This window comes from Harmonia axyridis, chromosome 6, assembly GCF_914767665.1.
Source record: "Harmonia axyridis chromosome 6, icHarAxyr1.1, whole genome shotgun sequence".
NCBI lineage: Eukaryota > Metazoa > Arthropoda > Insecta > Coleoptera > Coccinellidae > Harmonia > Harmonia axyridis.
The window spans coordinates 8,829,220-8,856,569 of NC_059506.1; the positions used below are offsets into that span (position 1 = coordinate 8,829,220).

Here is a 27,350-nt window from a genome sequence, read left to right on the forward strand (position 1 = left end):
AATTAGTTTAGAGGTTATGAGCCAAAAACTGAATAAATCCGGAAATGTTGAGGTTCTTCGGCCCACCTCAAGATAGCAAAGGCTCCTCGTGTTGGATAATTTGACAGAGTCATCCCACAACACCCCCGAACATACTGTAGAAGTTTCATTAAGTTCGGACTTCTTTCCAGCAGACCCACCTCTCTTGTATTTGTCTACTGGACTATAAGGCTATAGCTTAATTTATCTACTCATTTCGTCGATAATCAAGAGACATTTAAGTTTATCATTATTTAATTTCAAATGAAGCTATCAAGTAAGAATCGAACATAAATTTGTTGAATAAACGTCTTTATCTTGCACGCATATTATTTCGAAATTGTTTCCATGATTGTAATATCCCAGACTCATATCCTCAGAGATGTTCAGAAACACATCGATTCTTTATTCACTCGTCACATTATTATATCATCAGAATTATCGAGATTTCAAATTCGAATGAGAGGTAATGTTTCAAACGTCCTTGACATATACTTTTTCTACTCACGCGAAATCACTGAAGGGATGAATGATGTAGCTATATTTAGACTGGGCATGCCTCTTCCTTTCATTCAAAAATCCTGTTGTGCTTCTGAAGTATTCCTGGGTCAAAGGATCTTTCTTCGAAACCTGAATGAATTTTTTATAGCGCCGTATGAGACGTTGGCAGCAATTAGCTTCTTTGGGTAACTGGGGCAGAAAACTGCCAGAAGTCTGCTTTTCCACAGTGCAAGCATGTCCTTCATTCGAGCTTCCTCCGATCAACTGGCTAGATAAATTTCGTGATTTCCGCATCTGTCAAAAAGTTTTTATGACAAGTGATAATAGAGATAAGTTGACCAAAGAGTATTTTTTATTCAATTTATCGGCATAGACATATTGATCCATTGTAGGAATACATCATTGATCTATCCCGATGGAATACATATTTTGTTATTATTATTAGCCTCATAGAAGCAAATAATAATATCGAATGCTGATTTAATTTTCGAATAGTACTTAGCGCTGAAAATATTTACTTTTATATATTATTCAACTATTCCTTTTTCCCTTATTTCTGATGTATTAAAATTGAAAAAAACTCAACATATACAGATTGATACATGAGTGGTTGACCATAGTCTGGTGGTGAATGCAAGTCATCCATCTTCTCTGTTTGTGACTACCTATTAGTTTCGGAGATACAGGGTGACAACAATTTTGGCATAAATTTCTAATATCCATGACATACTACCCTTTAAAACGTTTCCCTCGAATGTAATATTTTTAGGGCTGTATGAATTTTTCCTTCAGATTGCCAGATCAATATTTTTAAAACCTTTTAGAGAAATGCCGTTATTGCCATGGAAAAATACATAATTCAATCTAGTGAATTCGAAATCACTCTGAATGCCACACTTTTTTTTCAAAGTAAATTTTTTCACGAAGTACGGTCCTGACTTAATTTGTTTCGTGATAACAGTTGATGTTATCAGCTGAGATTTCGAATTAAACAGCTTTTTGTTCAGCTTTTTTTCATTGTTAACCATCAGTACCTGCTGAGTATTGTTTGTTTGTTTGCGTGAAATCTTAATTAGAAACTGCGAATTCGTTCGAAACTGTATACACTAAAGTAAAAAAAAAAACGCTAAAAGTTGAGAGCATATTCAATATTCTGTTAAATGCTGGCTCATTAGTCACAATACAGGGTTGATCAAAAGTTTGAAAGCTCTAATTTTGAAACATCCGCTTGAATAATTTCGTGGTAAAATATTTTCAAATTACCAATTTTCATGGAGAGCCATTCCTTTTTAACATTTTCTTTTTTGATTCATTGTTTTGAATGCACCTCTTAATTTTTAAGGGACAAATAAACAGTTTACCCAATTCAAATAAATTAAGGAATTTTTACGATGTGGCTTTGCTCATTGTACCATGTGAGTTCGAAAGCTCAGTTTATGAGTCTACAAATATGAAGGCAATAATATGTTCTTTAGTTATAATGATAAGCAATCAGTTCAAAATCTATTGATGCAAACTGATTGAATTCGAGTAAAAAATCAAAACAAATCAATTCAACGTTAAAAATCTAAAGAATTTTTCTTTTAATTCATATTAACTTTTTTTTATTTACTGCCTGCATACGTCGTTTCATACTGTCGATTAGGTTTCGAATAACATCTTGAAGGAAATTTCATTTATTGAAGTAAACTGTTGATGACAAGTTCATTTCTACCACAAAAATGAATAGTCCACAGTTAACTGAAAAAATTTCGAAAATTGAGCTCAAAATAAGTAAACTATAGACTTCACTAAAAATCAACTTGTTACGTTTTTTCTGCACCTGAGTGTATCGAGCTTGAAAAAAATGACGTAACCCATTTTGGAAATTTTACATCGTAGGTATATCTATTTGTTAAACAAAATAAATAAGTAGTTTTTTGAGAAAATAGGAACCTATTTATTTCATTTAATCATTTTGAAAGAATATTTTTGCAGCTATCACGACACCAGATATACAAATTGAGGAATAATCCTTGTGGAATCTTTATTTTGAAATTTCAGAATTTACGTTTTTATGTGAAATAAACAATACAGGGTGTTTCAAATTAAGTCTGCACCATTGCTAACTCCGTTATTATTGATGCTACGATGTCGGTTAAATGGGCAAACTAGTAGCATTTTTAGTGGTCTTCTCGATGCCAAAAAAAAAAATTGATAGTTGCGTTGTCATAATATTTCATAAAATGGTATTTTTTTCAATGGGACACCCTATATTTTTTCATGCATTTCGATTCGTAATAACATTCTCAACAACAAAGCTCATTTGAAAATAAGACAGTTGTATTAATAGAAACCATTTATAACAAACTGATTTGATAAAGCGCTATAAAATATCGAGTAAATGGTCAAAAACACCGCGTTCTTGTTGAACACATATTTGGGTCCTTCTATTTACACTATTGATTCACAAAATGAATGCGGCTAGCGGAATGGCTTTAAGATGGAAATTATCGTTTTGTCTATTAATATCAAATAGCTTAGTGGTGTCGATTGAGTGGTGCTACATGATGATCACGGGTTTCACGAGTTCACATCACAGGGCACTTTTTTTTTTGTCTCATTTTGCTATTAGTAACAAAAAAATGGTTGTTCAGACAATCATGAGGTTTATTCGCCAAAACAAATAAATTTTTTGTACTAGTGGAAGAAATAAATATTTCAAAATAAGTCGCTCATTTTCCACTTTAGGAAGAAAGGTGATATGAGCTTTGTTGTTGAGAATGTTATTACGAATCGAAATACATAAAAAGATTCCATTGAAAAAAATATAATTTTATGAAATATTATGACAACGCGACTGTCAATTTTTGTTTTGTTTTCGGCATCAAGAAGACCACTAAAAATGCTACTAGTTTGCCCATTTAACCGACATCGTAGCATCGATAATAACGGAGTTAGCAATGGTGCCGACTTAATTTGAAACACTCTGTATATTGTACAGAGAGAGAGAGACTTGAATATCCTATATTCGTTTACGGGCGTGACAGCAGCAACGGACCTAGCAACGGTTCTCTTAATCCGTTCTTCAGAACAGTTCTTCTTCTAAGGGCTCTACCAGGGATTTTGGAAGGAGGATTGAATCATTTTCGACTCGAATCGATTATAAAATATCTTTTGAACACGTTCTATATGGTAAAATGATATTTACCCCCTTGTTATCCCCTACCTACCCCCCGAAGTTTGAAAAATTCGGTAGTCGGCTAAATTGACCGTTGCTGGGGATTTTTTGATGCGAATCGATTGTTTCGATCGAATTGAACACGACCTATATGGTGAAATAATTTGTGACCCCCAAAAAAACCTCCTACGCACCCCTCGAAGTTTGAAAAATTCGGTAGTCGGCTAAATTGACCGTTGCTGGGGATTTTTTGATGCGAATCGATTGTTTCGATCGAATTGAACACGACCTGTATGGTGAAATAATTTGTGACCCCCAAAAAAAACCCCTACGCACCCCTCGAAGTTTGGAAAATTCGATGTTCGGCTGAATTGACAGTTGCTGGGGATTTTTTGATGCGAATCGATTGTTTCGATCGAATTGAACACGACCTATATGGTGAAATAATTTGTGACCCCCAAAAAAACCTCCTACGCACCCCTCGAAGTTTGAAAAATTCGGTAGTCGGCTAAATTGACCGTTGCTGGGGATTTTTTGATGCGAATCGATTGTTTCGATCGAATTGAACACGACCTATATGGTGAAATAATTTGTGACCCCCAAAAAAAACCCCTACGCACCCCTCGAAGTTTGGAAAATTCGGTGTTCGTCTGAATTGACCGTTGCTGGGGATTTTTTGATGCGAATCGATTGTTTCGATCGAATTGAACACGACCTATATGGTGAAATAATTTGTGACCCCCAAAAAAACTCCCTAATCACCCCTCAAAGTTTGAAAAATTCAGTAGTCGGCTAAATTGACCGTTGCTGGGGATTTTTTTATGCGAATCGATTGCTTCAATCGAGTTGAACACGACCTATATAGTGAAATAATTTGTGACCCCCAAAAAAACCCCCTACGCACCCCTCGAAGTTTGGAAAATTCGGTGTTCGTCTGAATTGACCGTTGCTGGGGATTTTTTGATGCGAATCGATTGTTACGATCGAGTTGAACACGACCTATATGGTGAAATAATTTGTGACCCCCAAACAATCACTGAGCTCCCGAAATTCGAAAAATTGCGAGACGAACTTCTCACTATGGCAATCAAATGCAGCATATTGAACTCATATATCGAATTGTATGATTTCGTTGAATAGGTGGGCGACTTCGTGAATCCTTGATGTCTCAGTGCAATAATCTAAGACACTTTTTTGAAACATTCTGTGTTCTTCATGGACACAATACCACATGTATTTGTTTATTCGCACGTATAGTATTTTTCCAAAAAGATTAATTTCCTTAATCTTGGTAAATCGAGATGGTTGGTTCATTGGGGAATATACCACATGTTCAATAATTTCTCATATAACGAGAATAATTTATTTCGGTTTTTTTTTAAATAACTAGCATTAATGACAAACATAAAGAGAACTGAAAAGTTAAAAAAATAAATCATTTAATAATAATAATAATAATAACATTTATTGATCTCTTAAGACATTATAAAATGTATGAGATAAGTCACATCATAGAGAAAGAAGAAAAGAAAAATAAACAAATGAATTACAATTCAGTATAATATACAGCAACAATAATAATAGAACAAATGCCTAACAATTCAGAGGAGAATCATGGAAATATTCGTTTATGCTATAAAAACATTTTCCAAGCAATAAAGACTTTATTCTCTTTTTGAAACTTGTACGATCTAAAAATTTGATTGATTCAGGCAATTTATTGAACAATTTTAATCCTTTATAAGTAGGTGAATTTTCGAATTTGGATGTGCTGTGCTTAGGCAGAGAGAGTATAGCAGTGTTTCTAGTAGCATAGCTGTGATAACTAGAAAGTTTTTCGAAAGATGCATAATGATCCCTGATATGTACAAGAGACTTATAAATATAGACACATGGAACGGTCAAGATGCCATTTTTAATGAAAAATGGTTTACAGGAGGAACGTGGATCCATGCCAAAAATCAGCCGAAGGACCCTCTTTTGCAGTATAAATACTCTGTTCATTTCTGACGATGTACCCCATAGTAAAATATTATAAGATATGTGACTGTATACCATACAATAGTATAATTTCAGTAGTGATTCGAGTGGAAAAGAGCTCCTTACGCGACTGATAGCATAATACGATTTGCTTATTTTACCACAGACATAATCAATATGTTGAAACCATTTTAAGGTGTTGTCAATGTAGATGCCCAGAAACCTAACACACTCCCCAGACTTGACTACTCCATCACAACAATCAACTGTCATACTACCTATAGTGTTATTTTTCAAGCCAAAATGTATAAACTGTGTTTTTTTTATATTTACTATTATTTTATTCTTGTGGCACCATGATACGAAATTTTCAACTAAAATTTTACAGGAACAAACGAGCTCATCATGACTTGATGCTGTTATTGATACTGATGTGTCATCAGCAAACAGAGTGATATAATCTGCTTTCAGATAAATAAACTAAAACAGCATAGCTTTGAAAAAGTTAGACGAAACATTCTTCGAAATAAAACAGGAACTTAAAATAATGTAAACTTTATAAATAAACTAATATATTATACCAATGCAAAATATTTGGTAAAGGTAACTTTCAGAACTCTGTTTTTAGTAATAAATCAATTGACATTTTCATAATATAAATTTTTCGAAAATTTAACTTACATAACAAAATATATTTTATATGAAGTCCAACATTATATAAATCACATCTTATAGCAGCCGCCTTGTTGCAAATATCAAAGTACGTTAGTTTATAATATTTCAAATCATCAACAGTCAAATTTGGAGGTACCTAAGTGAACTTTCACGATATTATATTCTCATAGTAGGCAAGAAAATTTTCTCAATAATATCTGTTCAACCAACTGATCTGATGTTTTTCAAAGAAGAGATAGATAGATTATCCAACAACTGATTAATTACAGGATTTTGGTTGTTGTTCTTTCTCTCTTTATTTTGCCTTTCGAAGTGCATCCTTTTTTGGGTATATTCAGCATTATCTCCTTATGAACAGCCAACATTCTTCTCCTTATCAATCTAATGACTCTACTTGTTTTCTGGTTTTCAAGTTCTTCTAAAATCAAATGCTTCACCACTGAAAACCAATTCTCTACAGGGGCATTACTCCTTCTCTTACCAGATATGATACTGGTCCATAAGGGTAAAAATGGAATATATTTTCTCAAGATTTTCAGTAGGAACTTTTCATTGTGATATATATTTTTTTACCAGATTGCTTATATTTTACCACTTCACGTTTTATTGTGATATATTTCATTCTGAAGAGTTTATAAAATGGACTCTTCTTATAAAGAGGATCTCTGGGTCTAGTGTTCTTGAAAAGTTGAATATATTTAAATTCTTCTTCGTAGTCTTCTCCATTACAGCAAACGCCGAGAAGATTTTGCATTGCAATTTTGACATGTGAGTTCTCCTTCATTGAGCAGAGTAAAAGTACTATATTTTCAAACCATTTTATTAGTGGCGTCAATATGGTAAAATTAAATGATGCCGCCATTATTTCTTTGATATGCCCAACAATCGATTTATCAAAGGCGGCTTCCTTTATCTCTTCCACAACTTCGAGGGGTTGGTAGGGGGTTTGTTTGGGGTCACAAATTATTTCACTATATAGGTCGTGTTCACTTCGATCGAAACAATCGATTCGCATCAAAAAATACCCAGCAACGGTCAATTTAGCCGACTACCGAATTTTTCAAACTTTGAGGGGTGAGTAGGGAGTTTTTTTGGGGGTCACAAATTATTTCACTATATAGGTCGTGTTCAACTCGATCGAAACAATCGATTCGCATCAAAAAATCCCCAGCAACGGTCAATTTAGCCGACTACCGAATTTTTCAAACTTCGAGGGGTGCGTAGGGGGTTTTTTTGGGGGTCACAAATTATTTCACCATATAGGTCGTGTTCAATTCGATCGAAACAATCGATTCGCATCAAAAAATCCCTAGCAACGGTCAATTCAGACGAACACCGAATTTTCCAAACTTCGAGGGGTGCGTAGGGGGTTTTTTGGGGGTCACAAATTATTTCACTATATAGGTCGTGTTCAACTCGATTGAAGCAACCGATTCGCATAAAAAAATCCCCAGCAACGGTCAATTTAGCCGACTACTGAATTTTTCAAACTTTGAGGGGTGATTAGGGAGTTTTTTTGGGGGTCACAAATTATTTCACCAAACAGGTCGTGTTCACTTCGATCGAAACAATCGATTCGCATCAAAAAATCCCCAGCAACGGTCAATTTAGCCGACTACCGAATTTTTCAAACTTCGGGGGGTAGGTAGGGGATAACAAGGGGGTAAATATCATTTTACCATATAGAACGTGTGCAAAAGATATTTTATAATCGATTCGAGTCGAAAATGATTCAATCCTCCTTCCAAAATCCCTGGTAGAGCCCTTAGAAGAAGAACTGTTCTGAAGAACGGATTAAGAGAACCGTTGCTAGGTCCGTTGCTGCTGTCACGCCCGTTATTCGTTTCACCACTACTGGTTATTTCTTCTGACGAGTAGATAGGATTTGACGCAATAATATTTCCTCAATTTGATTATACGTTAGAATACTTGAAAAAATTACACCCCGTTTGAAGATATATTCCACAACAAATGTGGAAGTAAGTGCTCCCGTGAAATAAAAATTCATTATTTCAACATTCACAAAGGCATAAATTTGAGAAGCTGTATTTACCATTAGATAATGATAAGTACATTAGATCTTCGCCCAATCCTTCATTATTACTTAACTGTAACTAACACTTGAACTTTTTCACAAGTATAACAATTATGCATACAGCTATTTATATTCAATAAAATTGTCGAAATTAAATGAATTTTTGTGCTGAATCTCTTCGTGGGCCAGACTGAATAGAATCGTAGGTATCTCTTCGTATATCACCAAGGTACGTCTTGAGAAAAAGTTTCTCTTGAAATTCCTCTTCCATTCTCTGAGTCTCAAGTTCTCTTCTTTCTGCTTCTGCTTTCAATTTCTGGAATATTCCGGGATTGCTCTTGAAACAATTCTTGAATGATTTTGAGTCCAAACGATATGTTTCACATATTTCTAATGCTATTATGTTAGACATCGACTTTTTACGGTTCAGTACCAAACATGCCTCCCCGAAGTAACCACCATCTTCCAAGTGGCAAACCTGAAAATTCATCTGTTTTATTTGGTTAATTCAGACGTCATGAATATGATCAAGTTAATATTTCTAGATCTCCAAAGACATCTCGATATAATAGCAGTAGTTATCAAAGATTGAAAACAATATATAAATGGATATCAATATTCTTAGCGACTGCAAATAGTTTATTTACATGAAGTAGTTTCAGTATATAAAAATTACTCTTTCGAGTCAAGAAAATATTTTCACCAAAAAAATGTTCCACTCTCCATCCAAAGGTTATCCGAGCGGTTAACTATTTTCTCAATTGAAATAAATAAATTGGTTTACGAAAATTATAGTATTTTCAAAATTTTAAATATCGAGAGAAAAGTGAGATATGTTTTTCCGAATTTTTTCAATATTAAACTTCTACTGGCATTGTTATCTACAAATGGAATTCACCGATTCAGTTCATTTTTACATTGTGCAAAAGTTTTGTGAACTATTTGTAGTCTTCAATTGATTAAGGATTATCAATATCAGTACCATGGAATTTTCAAATAATGAAATAATCTCATCAATCATATCATGTTTTTCATTATTCTGAAAATTGTTTGAGGAAAAGATATTTAGCTCTAATGAAGAAGAGATTGCTAACATAGATTGAAACTTATTTCAACTTAAAAGACGAATCTTTCCACAGAAAATTTTAGAGCCATTAGAGCAGCGTTGAAGTACATTTATCACTTTGGAAGGTTACTATGCTTTACTGGACTTTTTGAGCGCAATTTTCTTCTTCTTGAATTGTATGTATATCATCACTCAGTAGCACTCAATATTTTGTATAGACGCAGATATACTAGGCGTTTATTTAAAGTAAGGTCTCCAAGGCCATTGTATCGCCGCAAGTAGCGCTAGATGAAGTCCGGCAACACTGTTGTATACGTTAGGCTCCCCTCCACCAATCGACACCTGGTGGAGCTCATTAGGATGCTAAGTCTTGACGTAGCACCCATTTGCAATGGAAGTGCCGGTTGTCGCTCCCGCCAGGTGCGAGTTACGTTCAGTCATTAAGTTTTTGCACTCAAAAAAAGCTCCACCTTTAGAAATTCATCATCAATTGGAAGAAGTGTATGGTGAGAAATGTATGGACGTGAAAAACGTTCGAGAATGGTGTAGAGAATTTTCTGCTGGCCGACTAAACGTTCACGACGAGGAGCGCAGCGGCAGGCCGTCACTATCGGACGAAACAGTGCGGAAATTCGAGGCGCTTGTGCTGAAAGATCGCAGGTTGACTCTCAATGAGTTGGCCGAAAAACTCCAAGATGTGTGCAGTAGAGACTCTATTCATTCAATTTTTCAGATTTGCGAACGATGAAGAAGTTCATGAAGCGGTCATTTCGTTCTTGCGCGAGGCAGCGGGATCGTGGTTCGAGGAGCGGATACAAAAGTTTGTCGTACGAATGAGGGAGCTCATCGAAGTGAATGGCGATTACGTAGAAAAATAGCTTAGATTTCAAGCTTTACAGCAATGTACAAAACTTAGTAAATAAATGTTATGTGTGTTATATGTGAAAGAAATAAATGGAAACCTTACTTTAAATACACGCCTCGTAATAGAAAATTCCGAAAGTTTCGAAATCCCAAATATTGAAGAAAAATGTTGCTGAAGGTTTTAATCAATATTTGCAGAATAACAAAAGTCACGATGAGCCTTATTTTCAACCAAATACAAAGGCTTGCTAACTTACCTCTCTGCCGGAAGCTGTAGTTACTGCCACTGTTCCACTCGCTATGAAATACATACATTCAGCAGGAGAACCAGCGCTTATGATGATATCATTCGGTAAAAACACTTCAATTTTTAGGTGGCTCAGTACTTCTCCTAGGATTTTCGTAGGAACATCTTCGAAAATTTTCACTTGCTTGATTAGTTGGTTACTTGAATGGAAGTTAGTTTCTTTCTTGAGCCGATCTGTTGAGAAATATGTCTAATATAATCTTTGCTTGATGTTCAGGTTTGACAGATTTAGACATTAGCAATATTGAGAAAAAACTGATCAAGTGGATAAATTGATTCAACAACAGCAGTATTGTAATTGAAATAGGTTCATAAATATTTATTATACGCAATAACGCAATATTATGCTTTATCCATCCCGGTTTCATTAACATATAACCAGAAAATCAAGGCAAAAAATATAGATCTACTGATGCTTCAGTTGAAAATAATACAGTCTTCCACCTTTCTCATTTGACCTATTATCAAGTTCATGTATTGATTCGAATATTTATTTAGCCGGTTTGTATATCGGTATGAATAGCTGAGATGAATATGATAATAATTTTCTCTGGGTAGGTGAGAGCTAGTTTCGCGTTTTACAGAAATTATGGTAGCTGATTTCAAAATCAGTTGGACCCAGTAAGTTCCACAAAAAATCGACCAAGAGATAAACCTGTTGATTTTGGCAAAATGAATAACAAAATCTAAATAATTATGAATAATTAAACCGTGATAATCATCATTCAGTTTTGTGAAAACCACCAGTATCAGAATACATAAATATCAGTTAGGATGGAAATATAAAGATGTAGTATTTAGGCGAATCGCGAATGACCTTGAAGAAGAACCCAGATTGGTCCATGTTTTTTTTCATATTGTTCAAACTGTACCGAGAAAGTGATTTAATGATTTTGAATCATTTATATAGATTTAAAAAAAACCTCAATTGAAATGAAAAATTGCTTTGTGTATACTACATTTTCGTCAGTACTTCATAAAAGTCATTCTGCACTCGATGGAAATTCATTATATAAATTAAATGAAACAAAATAATTTTAATGTTGGCGACAATCGAATCTTTAGAGAAATTGATTCTTTTTATCATAGTTCATTGTTATTCAAGCACTGATTAGTAAGATCTGTCCTGTGACTCAGTCAATTCGTATTTCCTGATACCAAACGGACAGCACACCCTACAGTGTAAAACGAGTAGTTTCAATGGTGACCTATAAGTCTGAAATTTGAATCTCTGATTCGAGGTAACAAAGATATTCACGAATTGGCTAACTAACATCAACATATAAATTAATAGTGAATACTACGCCCATAGCATGTTCATTTTGAGGAAATGCTTCCTAAAGAATTTCAGAGAACATTTTTAAAGCTCAATCTTTGGTTAATAATTTGAAGAGTATGCCTACAATATAAATATCAACATAGAAAGATATATACTTTTCGATATCTATGACAAGATAAGTTGTTAATTGATAGATAATGACTAATGCATTTAGAGCAGAATCTTCAAAGGTTTTGGTTATTCCGAGCTTCAAATCTAGACTAGACCAAGGCTAAAGAGACCACAATTTTAATATGTTGTCGATATGGATTCTTGTGCTCGGTTTTCAAAAGTATTGTTTGACCCAATTTTGACTTACATGTCTCGAAATCTGCACCGAATATTGATTCCTATATTTCCGATTTACCTAATTACCCTACAAAAAATTTGCAAAATTGAGGCGAAAATGCCTAGAACGAGCAGCATCACTGTTCATTTGATTATTAACATTATTCGAATTCTATTGAATTGATTTTCTGAGCATTTCCGGACTGCCAGGTTTGGCTGTAGGATTCTTAACAACCACTAACTCAGAATTATTTCAGTTGGCGGGATCATTCCACCAAAATTACATTAGACCATTTTTTTCGGGAATCAAATGTGATGCAAATTAAACTCGAGGAAGTCGGAATTGTAGAAAATGTAATGATTATTTCGATATCATATCATTTTTCTTGAACGGGAAGGAGACGGACGACCAACAATTATGAAACTGTTTTATTTTCAATTCTTCAATATATTGAACCCATTATATGATGAAAACCGTGTAACTCGGAGTATGCAATCATGTAGCAGAAAAATAAAATATATTATGTATAGTAAATCCAAAGTTACTTGGAGGAAGCCAGAATATTTCTATTATACAAGGGTTGTCCAAAAATTTCTTTAGGACCAGTAAATTTATTGCCTAACAATAGTTTAAAATAAACCCCGGTATTTAGCGGATCAAGATATTCACTTCAAAGGAACATCTGGTAAAGCGTTTTTATGGACTTGTTCAAGTGACTATACTATAACAATTATCAAGAATTGTGTAAAAGTAACCAGTGGTGGCTCTTCAGTCGCTGGTCGTCTTTATCTGTGTAGGGGACATGCACAGCTTTCATAAAATGACGAAGGGTCTGACCGTTGTGGGTTCTTGCTCTATTATACGTTTTTGCCTTCATCAAAGCCAAATTTCGTTCCCTGGAGCACTCGTTTGAAGTCAGCATGAAGCCTCTATTCACTGGAGAATAAGCTGGGCGATCAAGCAGTTTTCATCAATTTGTGACAAGGAGGAGTCAATTTTTGAAACTCGTTTTTACAAATTTTTCAAACAATAACTGCAGCGTCACTTGACCGTCAATTCAAAAATTTCGAAATGCATTTTTTGAAGCTATTTCAACACCACCTTTCAAATTGATTTGCACAAAATATTGCTCACCTGATAGTAAATTTTCTATTTTCTTCTCCCTCACGAATTTACCTTGAAATTTGTATTCATAGAAAGAGATTAATCTGTTTCTTGTAGCTAGTGGTAGCTTCTTACGTGACATGAATTCATTCAATTGACCCAAAACTTCACGGTACTTTATATCCAGCTCTGCTGCTTGTAGTACCTGATTAATCATTATGACTGAAAAAATAATGAATCTATGAAATTATCGATTGAAAGGGTGTATTTTCGAATAATTTTCATCAAAGGATTCAAATACAGAAAGATCTCGAGAAAAATGATCAATTCAGAAAATAATTCGTTTTTGTCCTGGAATTATTGAGTAGCGTTGAGGCTGTATGTACAATAATTTATTATTGTAACGAGCTAGCAAGCCCTACACCACTGCGTTCTTCTTGAACAGACTACATACGTCGAGGCCGAGCTAGAACAATCAAGTACCTTCTGAGATAGCACCTGTAAATAAAATGCTTTCCAGTCACCGTTCGGAGCTCCTCGGTATAGCTCGGAAGCGCATTTTTACGGTTCCAGTAAACAGAGCGTCGAGCTTTCGTTACCTTCCCCTTTTCCCTAGCGCACCCCCCGAATTTGCGGGGAGTCGAACCCTGACAGGTGTGAGAAAGAAAGACGGCTGTTACTTCGCACAAAGTACGAGACAGCTGGAACTCTGGTTTGTTTAGGTACCTACCAGCGTTGCCAACCCAAAATCTTGAGATTACCGTACCAGGGACGAGAAATTACCGTATTTGGGACAATTTTACCGTACACAGAACCACAGAAGTACATAGAGAAAGAGATAAACAATTCTTTCTATTCTATGGCCATACCTAACCTACAAATTGTAATTTAAACTTGTCAAAATTTAACTAAGCCCTAAATCAAAGATTAGGGAGAGAAAGAAAAAATGCTTTGTCAAATTAGTGGAATTTTTAATTCAATTGAATAAACATAATAAAATGTACAGAAGAATATATACATAAAAATAAGTAATATATAAGTAATCTTAAATGTGAAATTCATTGCATAGATTTCTTAGTTTTTGATTTTTTGTATTCACTTAACAAGCACATTTCTTTCAAGTCATCATCATATCTTCTGTTGAATTTATTAACAAAGTTTGCTTTCAACTCATTAGCAAAAATAATATGAGCATCTTTGGAAAGGTATCGTTTTGATTCACATATCAATCTTGAGATATTTGTTCTATTGGTAGCCTCGATGGGTCTTCCTTTGCAAAAACAGTGGGGAACTTTACGCCTAAATATTTTGCACTTCAAAGAATTGATTTTAGCCTTCATTCTTTCAATTCTCTGGTTGGTTAAGGGGCTCAGCTTACTACCACTACGTTTGGGGGTGGCCGAACTGCTACTTGCTTCTGTAAAACCTTCTGATTCCATCGTAACATCTAGAAAAAAGAAAAACAATTTCATCTTATTGCATTTAACACTAATTTGAATTGATAATTTCATTCAACAACTTCAAGTAACTAGACTTACAAATATGATTTGCATTCATGTGTCCTCTTTTCAAAAATTTATATTTCAACCGTGTATGACAAATTCATCTTCATCAACTTCGATACTAGAACTGGAAGAATTAGAATACATATCAATTTTGTTCATTCTTGCATACATATTCTGAGTTGGTGTAAAATCTACGCAGTTACCATCTTTTTTCACACACTGAGACGTTAATAAACAACCATTGATTGTATTAGTTATTAACTTATTTCTTGATTTTGTTTTAACCAAGTTTATTTTACTGGAGACTCTTTTTCGCATTCAGCATTTGAGTGCGGATGGGATAATATATTCAGTACGAACTGTGACAATTTCTGGAATTCAAATACACCCATTTCATTTGTATATTTTTGGAGTTTTCCCCAGAATATGTCAATGTCCTCGTTGATGTCTATTTTTCTTCTTCATCAGCATCTTCAAGAACTTCTTGAAGACTTAAGAATGAAGAGAGACGTTAACAGATGATTTTTACAGGTTGTTATTTTACATGAACATAGAATGTTGTGCTATTACACAGAAATAAAACTTCTTTTTATCGATACATTACAATTTCAAAAGCCACTATTACAATGAGCTCAAAAAAAAAAATCGCAATTGAAATTACGAAATTACCGTATTTTGGCGTACGGTAGCCCCTTCGGACCGTATACCGTATTTGGCATCAATTTACCGTACAAATACGGTAATTACCGTACGGTTGGCAACGCTGGTACCTACGTTTAATTTGACAGTTTGTTTTCGTTGCGTTTCAGTCATAGCGAGGGCGTGAGGCTCTAGTGCGCTGAGCCCTGAGGTGATACGCACCTGACTGAAAAGCATTTATAAAGTACGAAATAACTGTTAAACGCTGGTTCGTTCACTTTTAATTTGACAGTACGCCAGTGCGTACCAGTCATAGCGAGGGCTTGAGGCTCTAGTGCGCCAAGCCCTGGGGTGTCACGTACTCGACTGGAAAACACTTATGACCAATGAAAGAAGTACATGAGTCAACGAGTCACTGATTCAGATTGTTCGATTCGAGTTTAATAGTGGAAATGAATGTAGTTGAAATGAATAATCTGTTCATAGTTGCACCGGGTTTTTCACCATAATTTGACCTTTTGTAGAAAACATTTTTTTATACCTTTTTCAGTATGAAAGTTGAAGGGGGTTCAACTTTCATACTGAAAAAGGTATAAAAAAATGTTTTCTACAAAAGTTTCACGAAATCGACTAGTGTTTTTTAAAATGATTTCACAAAACGAAATATATACAGAGTGGGCAACATATTGATAGCAACTTCATTTTTTCAAATGGAACACCCTGTATATTTTTCTATATTTGACTAGCTCTTTTTCCCCTGACCTCGAATATATAACATATGTTCGGTCTATCTCTCTTAATCTGAGTACCACAGAGTTTCGAATTTTAAGAACCACCTCAGTATTCTCAGTAATCAGTTTTTAAGCGGTAGGCTGCGATAATTCAAAATGCCTTTTTTTGAGTTATCTCGTTGGCATATGACCTATGTTTGTCATTGAATGAAACTATTCAACAAATATGCACTACACAGAAGCGGAAAAATTTGAAATATTTACACTTTAAGTAAAGAACAATAAAAATAAGAAAGCTGCAAGGAGAGAATATATGGAGTTGCATCCAAGTCATCCAAGAGAAAGAGGCGTAGCATCTTAAGAAATGAAAATCAAGAACTGGACATATTGCTCTATTTTGAAGGTAATGTTAATCATTTTTTGGTCAGTGCTCTCGAAACTAACCGCACAAATTAATAAAAATTGTTATAGAATGTCCGGAAAATGGATTGAAGGAAGCGTCGCGTGACCTGGAAATAAGCTATTCCAGGATTTATAGGGTACTGAAAGAGAACCAGTATAGGCCATACAAATTATTGCCAGTACAACTCCTCACAGAAGACCAGAAGCGCAAACGATTAGAATACTGTCAAAATATGCTGCAAAGACTGGAGGAAAACCCTAATTTATTTAGATTTATAATGTGGACGGATGAATCATCGTTTTCCACAGCCGGCGTATTCAACAGAAAAAAATAGACATTCTTAGAAAAACAAAAATCGAAGACAAAGAAAAACTATTCATATCGGAAAATCCGGAATAAAATCTGTTAACGTTTGGTGTGGCATTGTTTATGATAAAATTGTGGGGCCTATATTTTTCGACTACAAATTAACACGTGAGACATATTTAGAAAATATATTGCCAGAGGTAGCTCAGCTTTTGGAGCAACTGTTTTCTGCTGAAGAATTGGAGCAAATAATTTGGCAACAGGACGGAGCACCCCCGCATAGCGTTCGAGAACATTCAAGTGGGCAATTTGATCTTTGGATTGGTAATGGCGCACCCATTCCATGGCAACCAAATAGTCCCGATTTAACACCGCTGGATATGTTTTTATAGCAGTTTTTGAAGGAAAAAAATTATTTCAATAATAATGAAATTGTTGAGACGATTAAAAACGAAACTGAAGCATTAATTTCTGATCTAAATCAGAAACATAATAATGCCATCAAAAATAGTCTGAACAACTTGAGACAACGGTACGAACTATGTGTATTGAATGAAGGTGGCCATTTCGAGCAATTACTTTAGTTCAGATATTATTTATTCCATACTATTATTTTTTTAAATTTTTTATTGGTTATTGTTATTGTGGACTTTCTCCACATGTTGCACACTATACTTTTCCTACAACTGCAAAAATTCCAATAATTCAAGTAATGGACTTGATTCGAATCAAGTCGAAATACGCTACTTTTCATAGCAGTTGTAGGAAAAATCATATATAGTAAAATACTCACCACCTAGAATCATGATTATAATCCTTCCAAGGAACAAGTAAAGGCCCATTAATATTTTATGTTCTATTTTTCTTTTTGAACCCATTTCACGTCTTGTGCCTGTGGAACAATATCATGTAGATATCTGATGGCACCTACTGTGTGGATAAATATGAGTGTATTCAAATATGTTATTGCAACAGCAAAAAAAGGAATAAATACACTGGCGAGCAGAAAATACCTTTCCTACTTACGGGCTTCACGGAGATGTTATACATTATTAGGCGATGGAACCATAGTTCTAACTCGCCTTTCCAGTTGGTCCCATAGATGTTCGATGGGATTTAAGTCATGACTTCGTGCTGGCCACTCATTATTCGAGCAATAGGTGGGCGTGCATTGTCATGCATACAAATTCCCTGCTCTCCCAGAAATTGTATATAAGGTACAACATGGTCTATAAAAATTTACTCTATTTACCATACCGCTGTTAAAGATCCATCGCTAAAAACCAGCTCTGTGTGACCCACGAAAAACACACTCTCCCAGACCATAAAAGATCCTTCACTGAATGAACTCGCTCTTCTATACTGGCATCGGCTTATCTTCTCCTGGACGTCTACCAACGCGTCTACAACCATCAGTTCCTCGAATGCTGCATCTGGATGTATCAGAAAAAAGTGTCCACTGAGCTTCTAACCAGTTTATGTCATAACGTGCAAATTGAACACGCGCAATTCGATGTTCTCTGAGAAATTCTGGATCTGTTGCAGGTCTGTATGGACGTAACTTCCATTATGAGAGACATCGTCCTACAGTCAATTCACTTGCCTTTACCTGAAATACCTCTAGCAATCGATTTAAAACTTCAACAGCAGTAAGATGGCTATTTCAAGACTTTTGGAAACAATGAATCTGCACCGTCTTCTTTCAGATCCAGGTCTTCTGGGCAGTCTGCCTACCTCCTGATGCCTTTTCAATATTTTTTAGACTGTATATATGCGAACATTCTTCCCTGGCTCAGCCTAATTTCACTAAGAGCCACTATTCTCGAACAATCCTTGATTGGTAAACTCATTTTATGAAAATGTTTTTTTCAGAGAGTAGAAAAAAAACTTATCGATGACCAACGTTGAACGCAACTGATAAACGAAGATTCTCGTGAAGAATTATTTGAGGATGGTTTCTTTTATCAAGTTTTTTAGCCCATACATCTGCATTTTGTGCAAATTTAGTTTATTCTCTATGAGTCTATGGAAAAAAAAGACTGTAAAATCTTAGTGACCCTTTTTTATTTGCTCGCCAGTGTATTTTCTGGGGTTTGAATTATTTCATGAATATCGATTAATTATGGATTCACTTTGTTTTTTCAAGTGTTTCATTTTGTTAAAATATAGATAAGATTATCACTCATACATGCAATCTGTATCACCTTCGAGGTTCATACGAGAATGATTCTTATGATACGAGTATGCTTCGTGATCAACTATCACGGTGAATATTGGAATGAATTGATCAATCACAACTTCATACCTAATAATACCCCCATAGTTTTGAAAGCCGTATCAGCATAGGGAGAATTTGTTACATTTTTGAATATCGCCGAGTATCCTGCAGTAGGTTCAAAGAATATGTAACGAACTCGTTTTACTGCATAATAGATACAATTGCACCAGTGGATTGAGAATCCTGTAATCGCTATGAATTTGATCACTCCCTGATAGGCTGACATGTGTAGTACCTGAAAAAATTCTGATTATACAATGAAAAGATTCGGGTGAAAATTAATTTTCGAATCATATTGAAATAAAATGGGAAAAAGGCTGACGTGAAGTAGAAAGCTTTAATTTCGAAGGTGGGTGGAATATTGAGATTCAGCAACCTGAAGGGAAAGGTTTTTTCTTTCAGCTCGAGTTATCGAGAATTCCTTCATTTATAATTCATCATGCATGATGAAGTGACAAATAAGATTAGATTAAATTTGATTTAGGGGGTTCCGTTGCATTATGAACTTATGGTCTATTGTGCCCCCAAGAGAGCTATTTTCGCCTCAAAGTGGTCTACAGCTCGCCTTCCAGTTCCAGAGTTCTAAGGAACACCAGTATCAGGGATGCCTTCAAGAAGGCTACTTCCTTACTTTTACAAGTTTCTTGTCAAAAGCAGCTTTTGCATTGGCTAGTGATGGCGAGGCATTCCGTCACCAGGTGAATCTCATGAGGTGAGCAGGTGTAGTATATTCTTGCTAAGATCCTGATACTTCTTGGATCTTGAAATGATCCAACCAAGGAAGATTCCGAAGGACGTTTCTTCTTAGCTTTTTCCTCCTCCTAATACCCTTTCTATTAGGTATATTTGCCTCTACCACAAAAAGGTTTCGGTCCAATGAAAGGAGTGCTTCTTTTCTGACAGGTGTGTCAGCCTCTCTGGCAGGGAATCCAAATTAAAAAGACCTTGTTATTCTTGCCTACCTCATTGACTGTTCTTCGGCACTCAATACCATCTAAGAATCGATGATATGTGAGCTTAGTGCTTTAATTGCAACCTGACTATCACAATGGATCTCATTTCTGCTAGGTTACTATTCACACATATTTCTATTGTAAGTATCTCTGCCTGAAAGACACTCAGAAAGCTACCTAACGATAGTGAGCATTTGGTGCCAATCCCGTATACTTCAACGCCAGTCCCCGTGGTGGTTTTAGAGTCTACATAAACAAACCGACAACAATTACAATTCTATGGTCTTCAAGGGTGCACTAGGCACATGAATGAACAAGCTTTAAAGGCCAAAACGGTTATTTCATTGATAAAAATATCGGGTTCATGTAGAGAAATGATTATAATTTCCGATTTATGAAATTAATCATCGAAAAGTTATATTTTTCCAAATGAGCCCTGGGGATAGTATGAAAAAGAATCGGAAATAAAATCATCACCTATTAATTATGAGCAAAAAATAACTGAGCAAGAGTTCTCTTACTACTTTCGAAGTAGGAATCAATCATTTCCATGTGTTTGATGTTGCTTCAGCTCACCTTCAATGAATTATGTAAATATGATACGAATGATCCAAGTCTCAAAATTTTCATAGTTCTCAATGATGCCAAACATATAAGAATTGTTCTGTCTTCTATAATCGGTAGAACATATGTGATTGGCAAGGCACCACAAATATCAATAAAGAAATAGATACTGAGAAAATAGTTTCTGCAAATAAAATGGCTTGTCAAAATTTTATTCCGGTGGTACGAGCTTGTAACTAAGAAATAAATCAATTTATCCACTTACAGTATAATTTTCTTCTGATTGATTATAACTTTCTTCAGTCTGGATTTTTTTCTACCAATAAAGAACCTCATTATAACCTCCAGCATAAAAATGAACTCAAATGTTGTCTCTGTGCGAGTGTACCCTTTGTGGTAAAGGTGTTTCAATTTATAAAAAGAAGAAGCTAATGGATAATAAATGAATGCAAAAGGATAAGATATCATCAGGACTAATTCCATGCTGAAACTGAAAAATATATTTTTTATTATTTTTTTACCCTTAAATTGTAGAAGAAGGTCTGGATTCGAAAACTGACAATATTAGTATATAACTGAAAATATCAAAACATATTTATAGAACACAGCTCATAAATTAACTCAATGTAAACTATGATCAAATAATATAATTTGAAATTTTCACGAATATTTATGATTTTCCTTTATAGGTACTATGCTATAATAATAGTTATTTCTCTAATTCTGTGGCGAATCCATTCATTCTGCCATACCTTGTAAAGCAAAATTGTATGGGAATAGTATATCAGTTTCACACAGATTTCATGGTTATATTTAATTATGAATATGACACTCGGAACTCTTCTGTCACGGATTTTTCTAATATCTGTCGAACAGTTGTGCAAACCAACATTTTTTATGCGAAAACCTCTGAGCGAAATTTATGGAAATATCCCATGAATGTAAAAAAAAATCAGTGAATTTGTGAAAATAAAATATAACACTCGCAGAGAAAGCTGATTTCAACAGTCGTTCATTTAAAAACTCACCTAGATCGTTTTTGAATTTTGAACTCGTGGAAGAATATCAATACCTTCTGGACTTCTATTATAAATAACTATTATATAACAAGGACAACAAGTGAACAACGCTTGCAAACCCCAGGGCCTCTGGCTAGATGGTTTGTGAATTGTATATCAACATCCTCATATCTTAATACTCGTGATGCATACAAAAATTTATGGAATGAGATTTTTAGGCCATAATTTAAGGCTATTTTATTACTTGATTGAAAAACTGAAAGAGAAATCATGGGTTCTGCCAAGGTCGTAGATCTTTTTTTTCCGGGTGGGGGGGGGTTATTCGAAAAAAAATTTTTGACATTGTTTACTCATATCTATAATGTGAGAAAAAGAGGTTTAATAACGCAGTTTGAACCAAATTACTCGAAATGATTTTTTTTTTTTTAACAATTCGATTGTTCTTCAGAGCAACTCCTGAATCGGAGTTACGAAGGAAAATGAGAGATTCCTTGAATGATTTTAAAAATAGAATGGACCATAAACATAAAAGCGCAAACGCTCTGTTTTCGAGATACAAGTTGTTTTTTGTGGTCCTACTTTTTTGTGATACTCAATCACTTTATCGACTCTTTATTAATCTTCTCTACAGAGTTGGTAAATAAGTACCAAAACTTATAATTAATTTATTTATCACAGCTACCTAACTGGATCTTTATAATAATTTGGATTTTCCTGAGAATTACTATAGCAGAGAGTGCAGAGACGTATCAGCGCCTGTGGCAATATATTAGACAGCGAAGATTTTTTTTTTCATCGATCATATTTTCTTATATTATTTTTTGTTCATAACTTAAGTCATATATTTTGTGATCATTTTATGCTTGATCGCATATTCTGCTTGCAAGATGAGTACTTTTACTGCACTACGAGCACATGTATGTCCGAGGTTTATTATTTTCCTTTAACTATCCACTTTGCCGGCGTCGCCCCTTATTTGCCATCTGTGATTTTTGCATTCGTAATCGTTATACACTTACTCGTTGATTTTTTGTTTCATTTTCGTCACAAAATTTCAATACGGTAGTTATCAAAGTACTGAACTAAGTAATTCGCATCGAAAAATTGTCTACAGGGCCGTCGCTAGCCAAACTGCCGCCCTAGGCAGAGACAAAATTTGTCGCCCTAACAGAAGTTTTACAGAATGCTAAGACTGAATTCTTATGATTAAATGATAAAATATATGAATTGAATTCAGGTTTCAGATTCTTCTGCTGAGTTTCGACTTCATAAAACACTCGAATATTCATTTTTTTCTTCAATATGATTGAATGAATCATTATTTTTAATTCGAATATATGTTGCAGACATTCTTGATGGAAAAACTTGTAAGATTAGTGAATTTGACGAAAAAAATCGTTTGTGATATTCGTTGAAATCAAAAAAAAAATTATTTGATTCATTTTTTCAGTATTCTAGTTTTCTTGAAAAAAGTTGATAATGCCGCCCTCCGTTATTTGCCGTCCCTCTAGAAACCCTGCGGTTCAGGTTCTTCTGCTCAGTTTCGACTTCATAAAAAGCTTTAACATTTTGTTTCCTTTTCTTCAAGGTTATCTAGCAAAACAATCGGATGAACCATCATTTTGAATTCGAATGCGCCCACGCCCAGCACTAGTTAATTTGATATAAAAAATGAAAAATATCAAAATACAATGGAATGCTTTACAAAATAATAAAACTCCTTATATTTCTTAAGAAGAATAAGCTTTGAATGGTGAAATGAAATCGTTTTTCGTATATTTTGCTTTCCATTCTGTGCAATCAACATTCTGATTATTGAAGAATTGAAAACAAAAATAATCCGCCCCAAATGGCAATAAATTCGGGAATGTTTATTAGCAAATCGAACGCCGACAAAGTGATGAATGCGTGGGTTTTTTAGCGTCAACTTGTAAACAACACTATGAGGGGATAACGCAACATGTGGTTATTTATGATTATAATGCGGCACCTTTGATGATTTTTGATTATTATTTGTCGGTATTTTTTTCGAATCAAATCTCATTCGGTACTTTCCATTTCTACACATGTGATATTTGTTGACCGATCTTGAAATGCCGCCCTTGAAATTTGGCGCCCTAGGCGACCGCCTACTCTGCCTACCCCCTAGCGACGGCCCTGATTGTCTAGGCCGTGTTATACAATTTACTGTGATTCATTCAAATTGCAATTTAATTGTGCATGTATTAGTTTTGAATTGATTATATCTTAACGGTGTTCCTAATGTGTACAAATGAAAATGACAGATTTCTCAGATCATTTTAAGAAAAAGTCCTATAACATGAATCCGCAAGCGCTTTGGTTTTGAGATACCGGTGTTAAAGTTTTTTTCTCATAGCACCTTCCCTCCACAAGATATTTAACTCGAATTGGCATAGATCTTCCGATTTAAAAGTTTTCATGTGATATGCTTATTTTGTTTCACTCGACCAGAGTTTCTTTTCACATTGTTCTGAAGTACCAGTGCTTCATCAAAAAATAGTTCTGGGGGAAAGAAGCAGGTACCCTTCCAGAACTATTTTTTGATGAAGCACTGGTACTTCAGAACAATGTGAAAAGAAACTCTGGTCGAGTGAAACACTTTTTGGTTTGTTGTAGTTTTGTCGTATCTGCAATCAATTTCCAGAAAAAATTCAAACAGCTCTCTATGGTAATTCTCAGATCTTATATCCAAATAATTATAATGATCCAGTTAGCTAGCTGAAATAAATAAATTAATCATACATTTTGGTACTTATTCACCGACTCTTCAGCGAAGACTGCTGCTATCGATTTCGAGAAAAAAAATTCAAACAGCTCTCCCCAGGAACATCCAATATATTATTCAAATCCAGTAAGTAAGCTGTGATAAATAAATTAATTATAACTTTTGGTACTCATCAACCAATTCTGTAGCGAAGATTAATAAAAATTCGATGAACTGATAAATATCATATATGCATCACTAAAAATTATGACTATACAAGAAAACCAAACGTTTGAGGGCTCATGCTTATGAGACTTTCTGTTCTTAAAATTATCCAATTATCCCTCGTAACTCCGTTTTAGGAAACCCAGTATAAGGTGAGAACAATCGAATTGGTAATAAAAAAAAATAATTTTAGTAATTTGATTCAAACTTTGTTATCAAACCTCTTTTACTCACATTATATGAATAAACGTTGTTGTGAAAAATTTTTTTTTCGAAAACAATCCCCCCCCATAAAAAAAAAATAGGATCTCCTTGGTTTCCAGATTCCACGGCATTGCTCGTTGCGAGGCGTATACATGAAAACCGAGTTGTGATCTTTCGAATTATTCTGTCTGGTGCTTCGATAGTTTTTGCTCTTTATATTTTTGGGCGCCCCTGCAGACCTTGCGCCCGTGTCAAGTGCCACCTTTGCCACGCTCTAGATACGGCACTGTACTATAGAGAGCTTTTCGAATTTTTTTCTCGAAATCGATTGCAGATACGACAAAACTACAAAAAACCAAAAAGTGTTGTAATGAAGCAGAGTTTCTTTTTAAATTTTTCTAAACTACCAGTGGTTCACAAAAAAAATAATTCTGGAGGAAAGAAGCGGACACCAATCCAGAAAAAAATGCACCCTGTGATTTGCATTCAAAATTAGGAAATCACATGATGAAAACTTCAAATTGGAGTATCATTACCAATTCAAGCTGAATAACTTGTGGAGGGAAGGTGCTATGAGAGAAAAACTTGAACTTTAACACCTGTTTCTCAAAAACAAAGTGTTGCGTAATCATGTTAAAGGACTTTTTTTTTAAATGATCCGAGAAATCTGTCATTACCACCAGGTCGTATATGGACATCACGTTTCTGGTATCACAAAGAAGTTTTTATGCACCGCGGACTCAAAGAGGTGCTGATGCCCTCGTCCGATCTACAAACCTTTGGAATAGAGGCCCTTGTATTGTTGGATTAGCAAGTAGTCGTCTACGTGACATAAAAATCTGCTCAATGCTTTTGATACAGGAATAATTATTTGATAACTACTTCTTTCAATGATTTGAGATTCTATTAAATATTACACCATGATGTAGAATATGCAGTATTTTTTCAATACTAGTTTGCATTATTATTTCTAGTAGTAAAATTTACCCTCTTGAATATTGCACTGTTCAAGTTTTGGAATTAGCAAAAACCCTAACTCGAATAAAGAAATCACTAATAAGACTGCGTTCAGATTTTTTCTCGGAAACTATGGGATCTATCAGCATGAAGTCTGGTTCAAAAATCGTTTGAATCGAATTGGTCTTCCAAATTTGACAATTATTTGTAATATGAATTTTTCAAAGCGAAATCGAGTAAGTGATTGAAGCAAAATAGATTTTCGAGAATTCAGTCCGGAAATATGTCTCATTTCTTAGGCTACGCCAATCCGAATTAATGAAATTGCGATTCATTTTGTAATATTCCTAAGTGATTTTTGGGATTCGTATTTGAAAATTACTGACATTTGTCCGAATTATTGCATTTGATTTCCTTGAACTAGCTATCAACAAATTTAAAATAATGTGCTTACCATAATTTACTTATTGGGTGGATTATATAAGAGTATCTGCTAGAAGAATGCAACTTCCTTTCTGCCAGATAAGCAGTAGTACTTCTATAGAAATGGGAAAATTGAGGATGGCCCTTCCAAACCAGACTCCAATGACGCAGATTTCTGAGAAATTTCTTGAATACATTTCTGGTGTCTTCGCTGTACGGTAAGAACGTCTTAGAAGTCTCATGTTGTACGGCGCAGATATGTGGCTTTGACATTTAGGAATCAGTGACATTGTTTTTATTCGATGTTCCGAGAAATATTTCATAAAGAGAAATTAATATACAGGGTGTATCATTATAAACTGGACAAATCTAATAAAGTCGCGTAGATGACAGATTCTTCTTCTTAAAGTGCCTATCCTATGTGATGTTGGCTATCACATTGGACCTCATTACTTTGTTCACTGCCGCTCTAAATAATCCTGTCGATGTCATTTCAGTCCATGCTCACAGGTTATGAGGACGGTGTCATCAGCATACCTTATACTGTTTACTATTTCCCCATTTATAATTATTCCATCGTCTAAATTGTCCAGTGCATCCATGAACAGATGTTCCGAGTACACATTAAACAGGAGTGGCGACAGTACACAACCCTGACGCACAGACGCACTCCTCTTCTTATAAACTCCTCTGATGTCTCGTTCTCGAAGCGTACATTGGCCTTCTGTTGTAGATATAACTTTGATATTATTCCCACATCTACATCTACGTCCTACATTTTTTAGTTGTAATTTGTGACTACTGCTGAAGGTATATCTTGCTTGTATTCCTGTTTTCTCAAATACAAAAAATAAATAAATCTCTTTGGACGATTCCTGATTGACGTAGTCAAAGGCCTTCTCGAACTATACTAGTGGAATAAAATAAAGGATCAAAATAAAATTCGAAATTTTTAGCGGTTTTTCAAATGGCTGTATTTTCGATAACAATCAGGGCCCCCGCAACCGCGCGTTCAACGCGTGCACCGCACGCGGGCGCCACTCTTAAGGGGCGCCAAAATCTCTTATAGACCGCATGAAAATCCGAAAGACCAAAGGTTTT

General features: G+C 34.8%; 3 protein-coding genes and 1 long non-coding RNA gene across 6 annotated transcripts in view; 1 reads left to right on the plus strand and 3 right to left on the minus strand.

Annotated features, from left to right (window-relative positions):
* Window positions 1-896, minus strand: part of LOC123682788 (potassium/sodium hyperpolarization-activated cyclic nucleotide-gated channel 1-like) — a 120,440-nt gene extending 119,544 nt beyond the window's left edge. Inside the window, exon 1 of the mRNA XM_045621573.1 lies at window positions 527-896. Coding sequence (XP_045477529.1) covers window positions 527-813 — 287 coding nt within the window. The 5' untranslated portion in view covers window positions 814-896. The remainder of the gene's footprint in view (window positions 1-526) is intronic.
* LOC123682785 (potassium voltage-gated channel protein Shaw-like) overlaps window positions 1-27,350 on the plus strand; it is a 403,607-nt gene that overhangs the window by 244,206 nt on the left and 132,051 nt on the right. The window lies entirely within an intron of this gene.
* Window positions 8,365-26,610, minus strand: LOC123682790 (potassium/sodium hyperpolarization-activated cyclic nucleotide-gated channel 1-like). The gene is made up of 8 exons (XM_045621576.1): window positions 26,281-26,610; window positions 20,962-21,186; window positions 20,709-20,880; window positions 19,207-19,414; window positions 17,695-17,793; window positions 13,348-13,539; window positions 10,557-10,780; window positions 8,365-8,847 (listed from the first exon to the last, which is right to left on the minus strand). The coding sequence occupies exons 1-8, from the start codon at window positions 26,520-26,522 to the stop codon at window positions 8,521-8,523; spliced, it is 1,689 nt and encodes a 562-aa protein (XP_045477532.1). The 5' UTR covers window positions 26,523-26,610; the 3' UTR covers window positions 8,365-8,520.
* LOC123682793 lies at window positions 14,596-15,337 on the minus strand. Its single transcript, XR_006747873.1, has 3 exons — window positions 14,992-15,337; window positions 14,856-14,940; window positions 14,596-14,764 (listed from the first exon to the last, which is right to left on the minus strand). It is a non-coding gene; the product is annotated as an uncharacterized LOC123682793 (long non-coding RNA).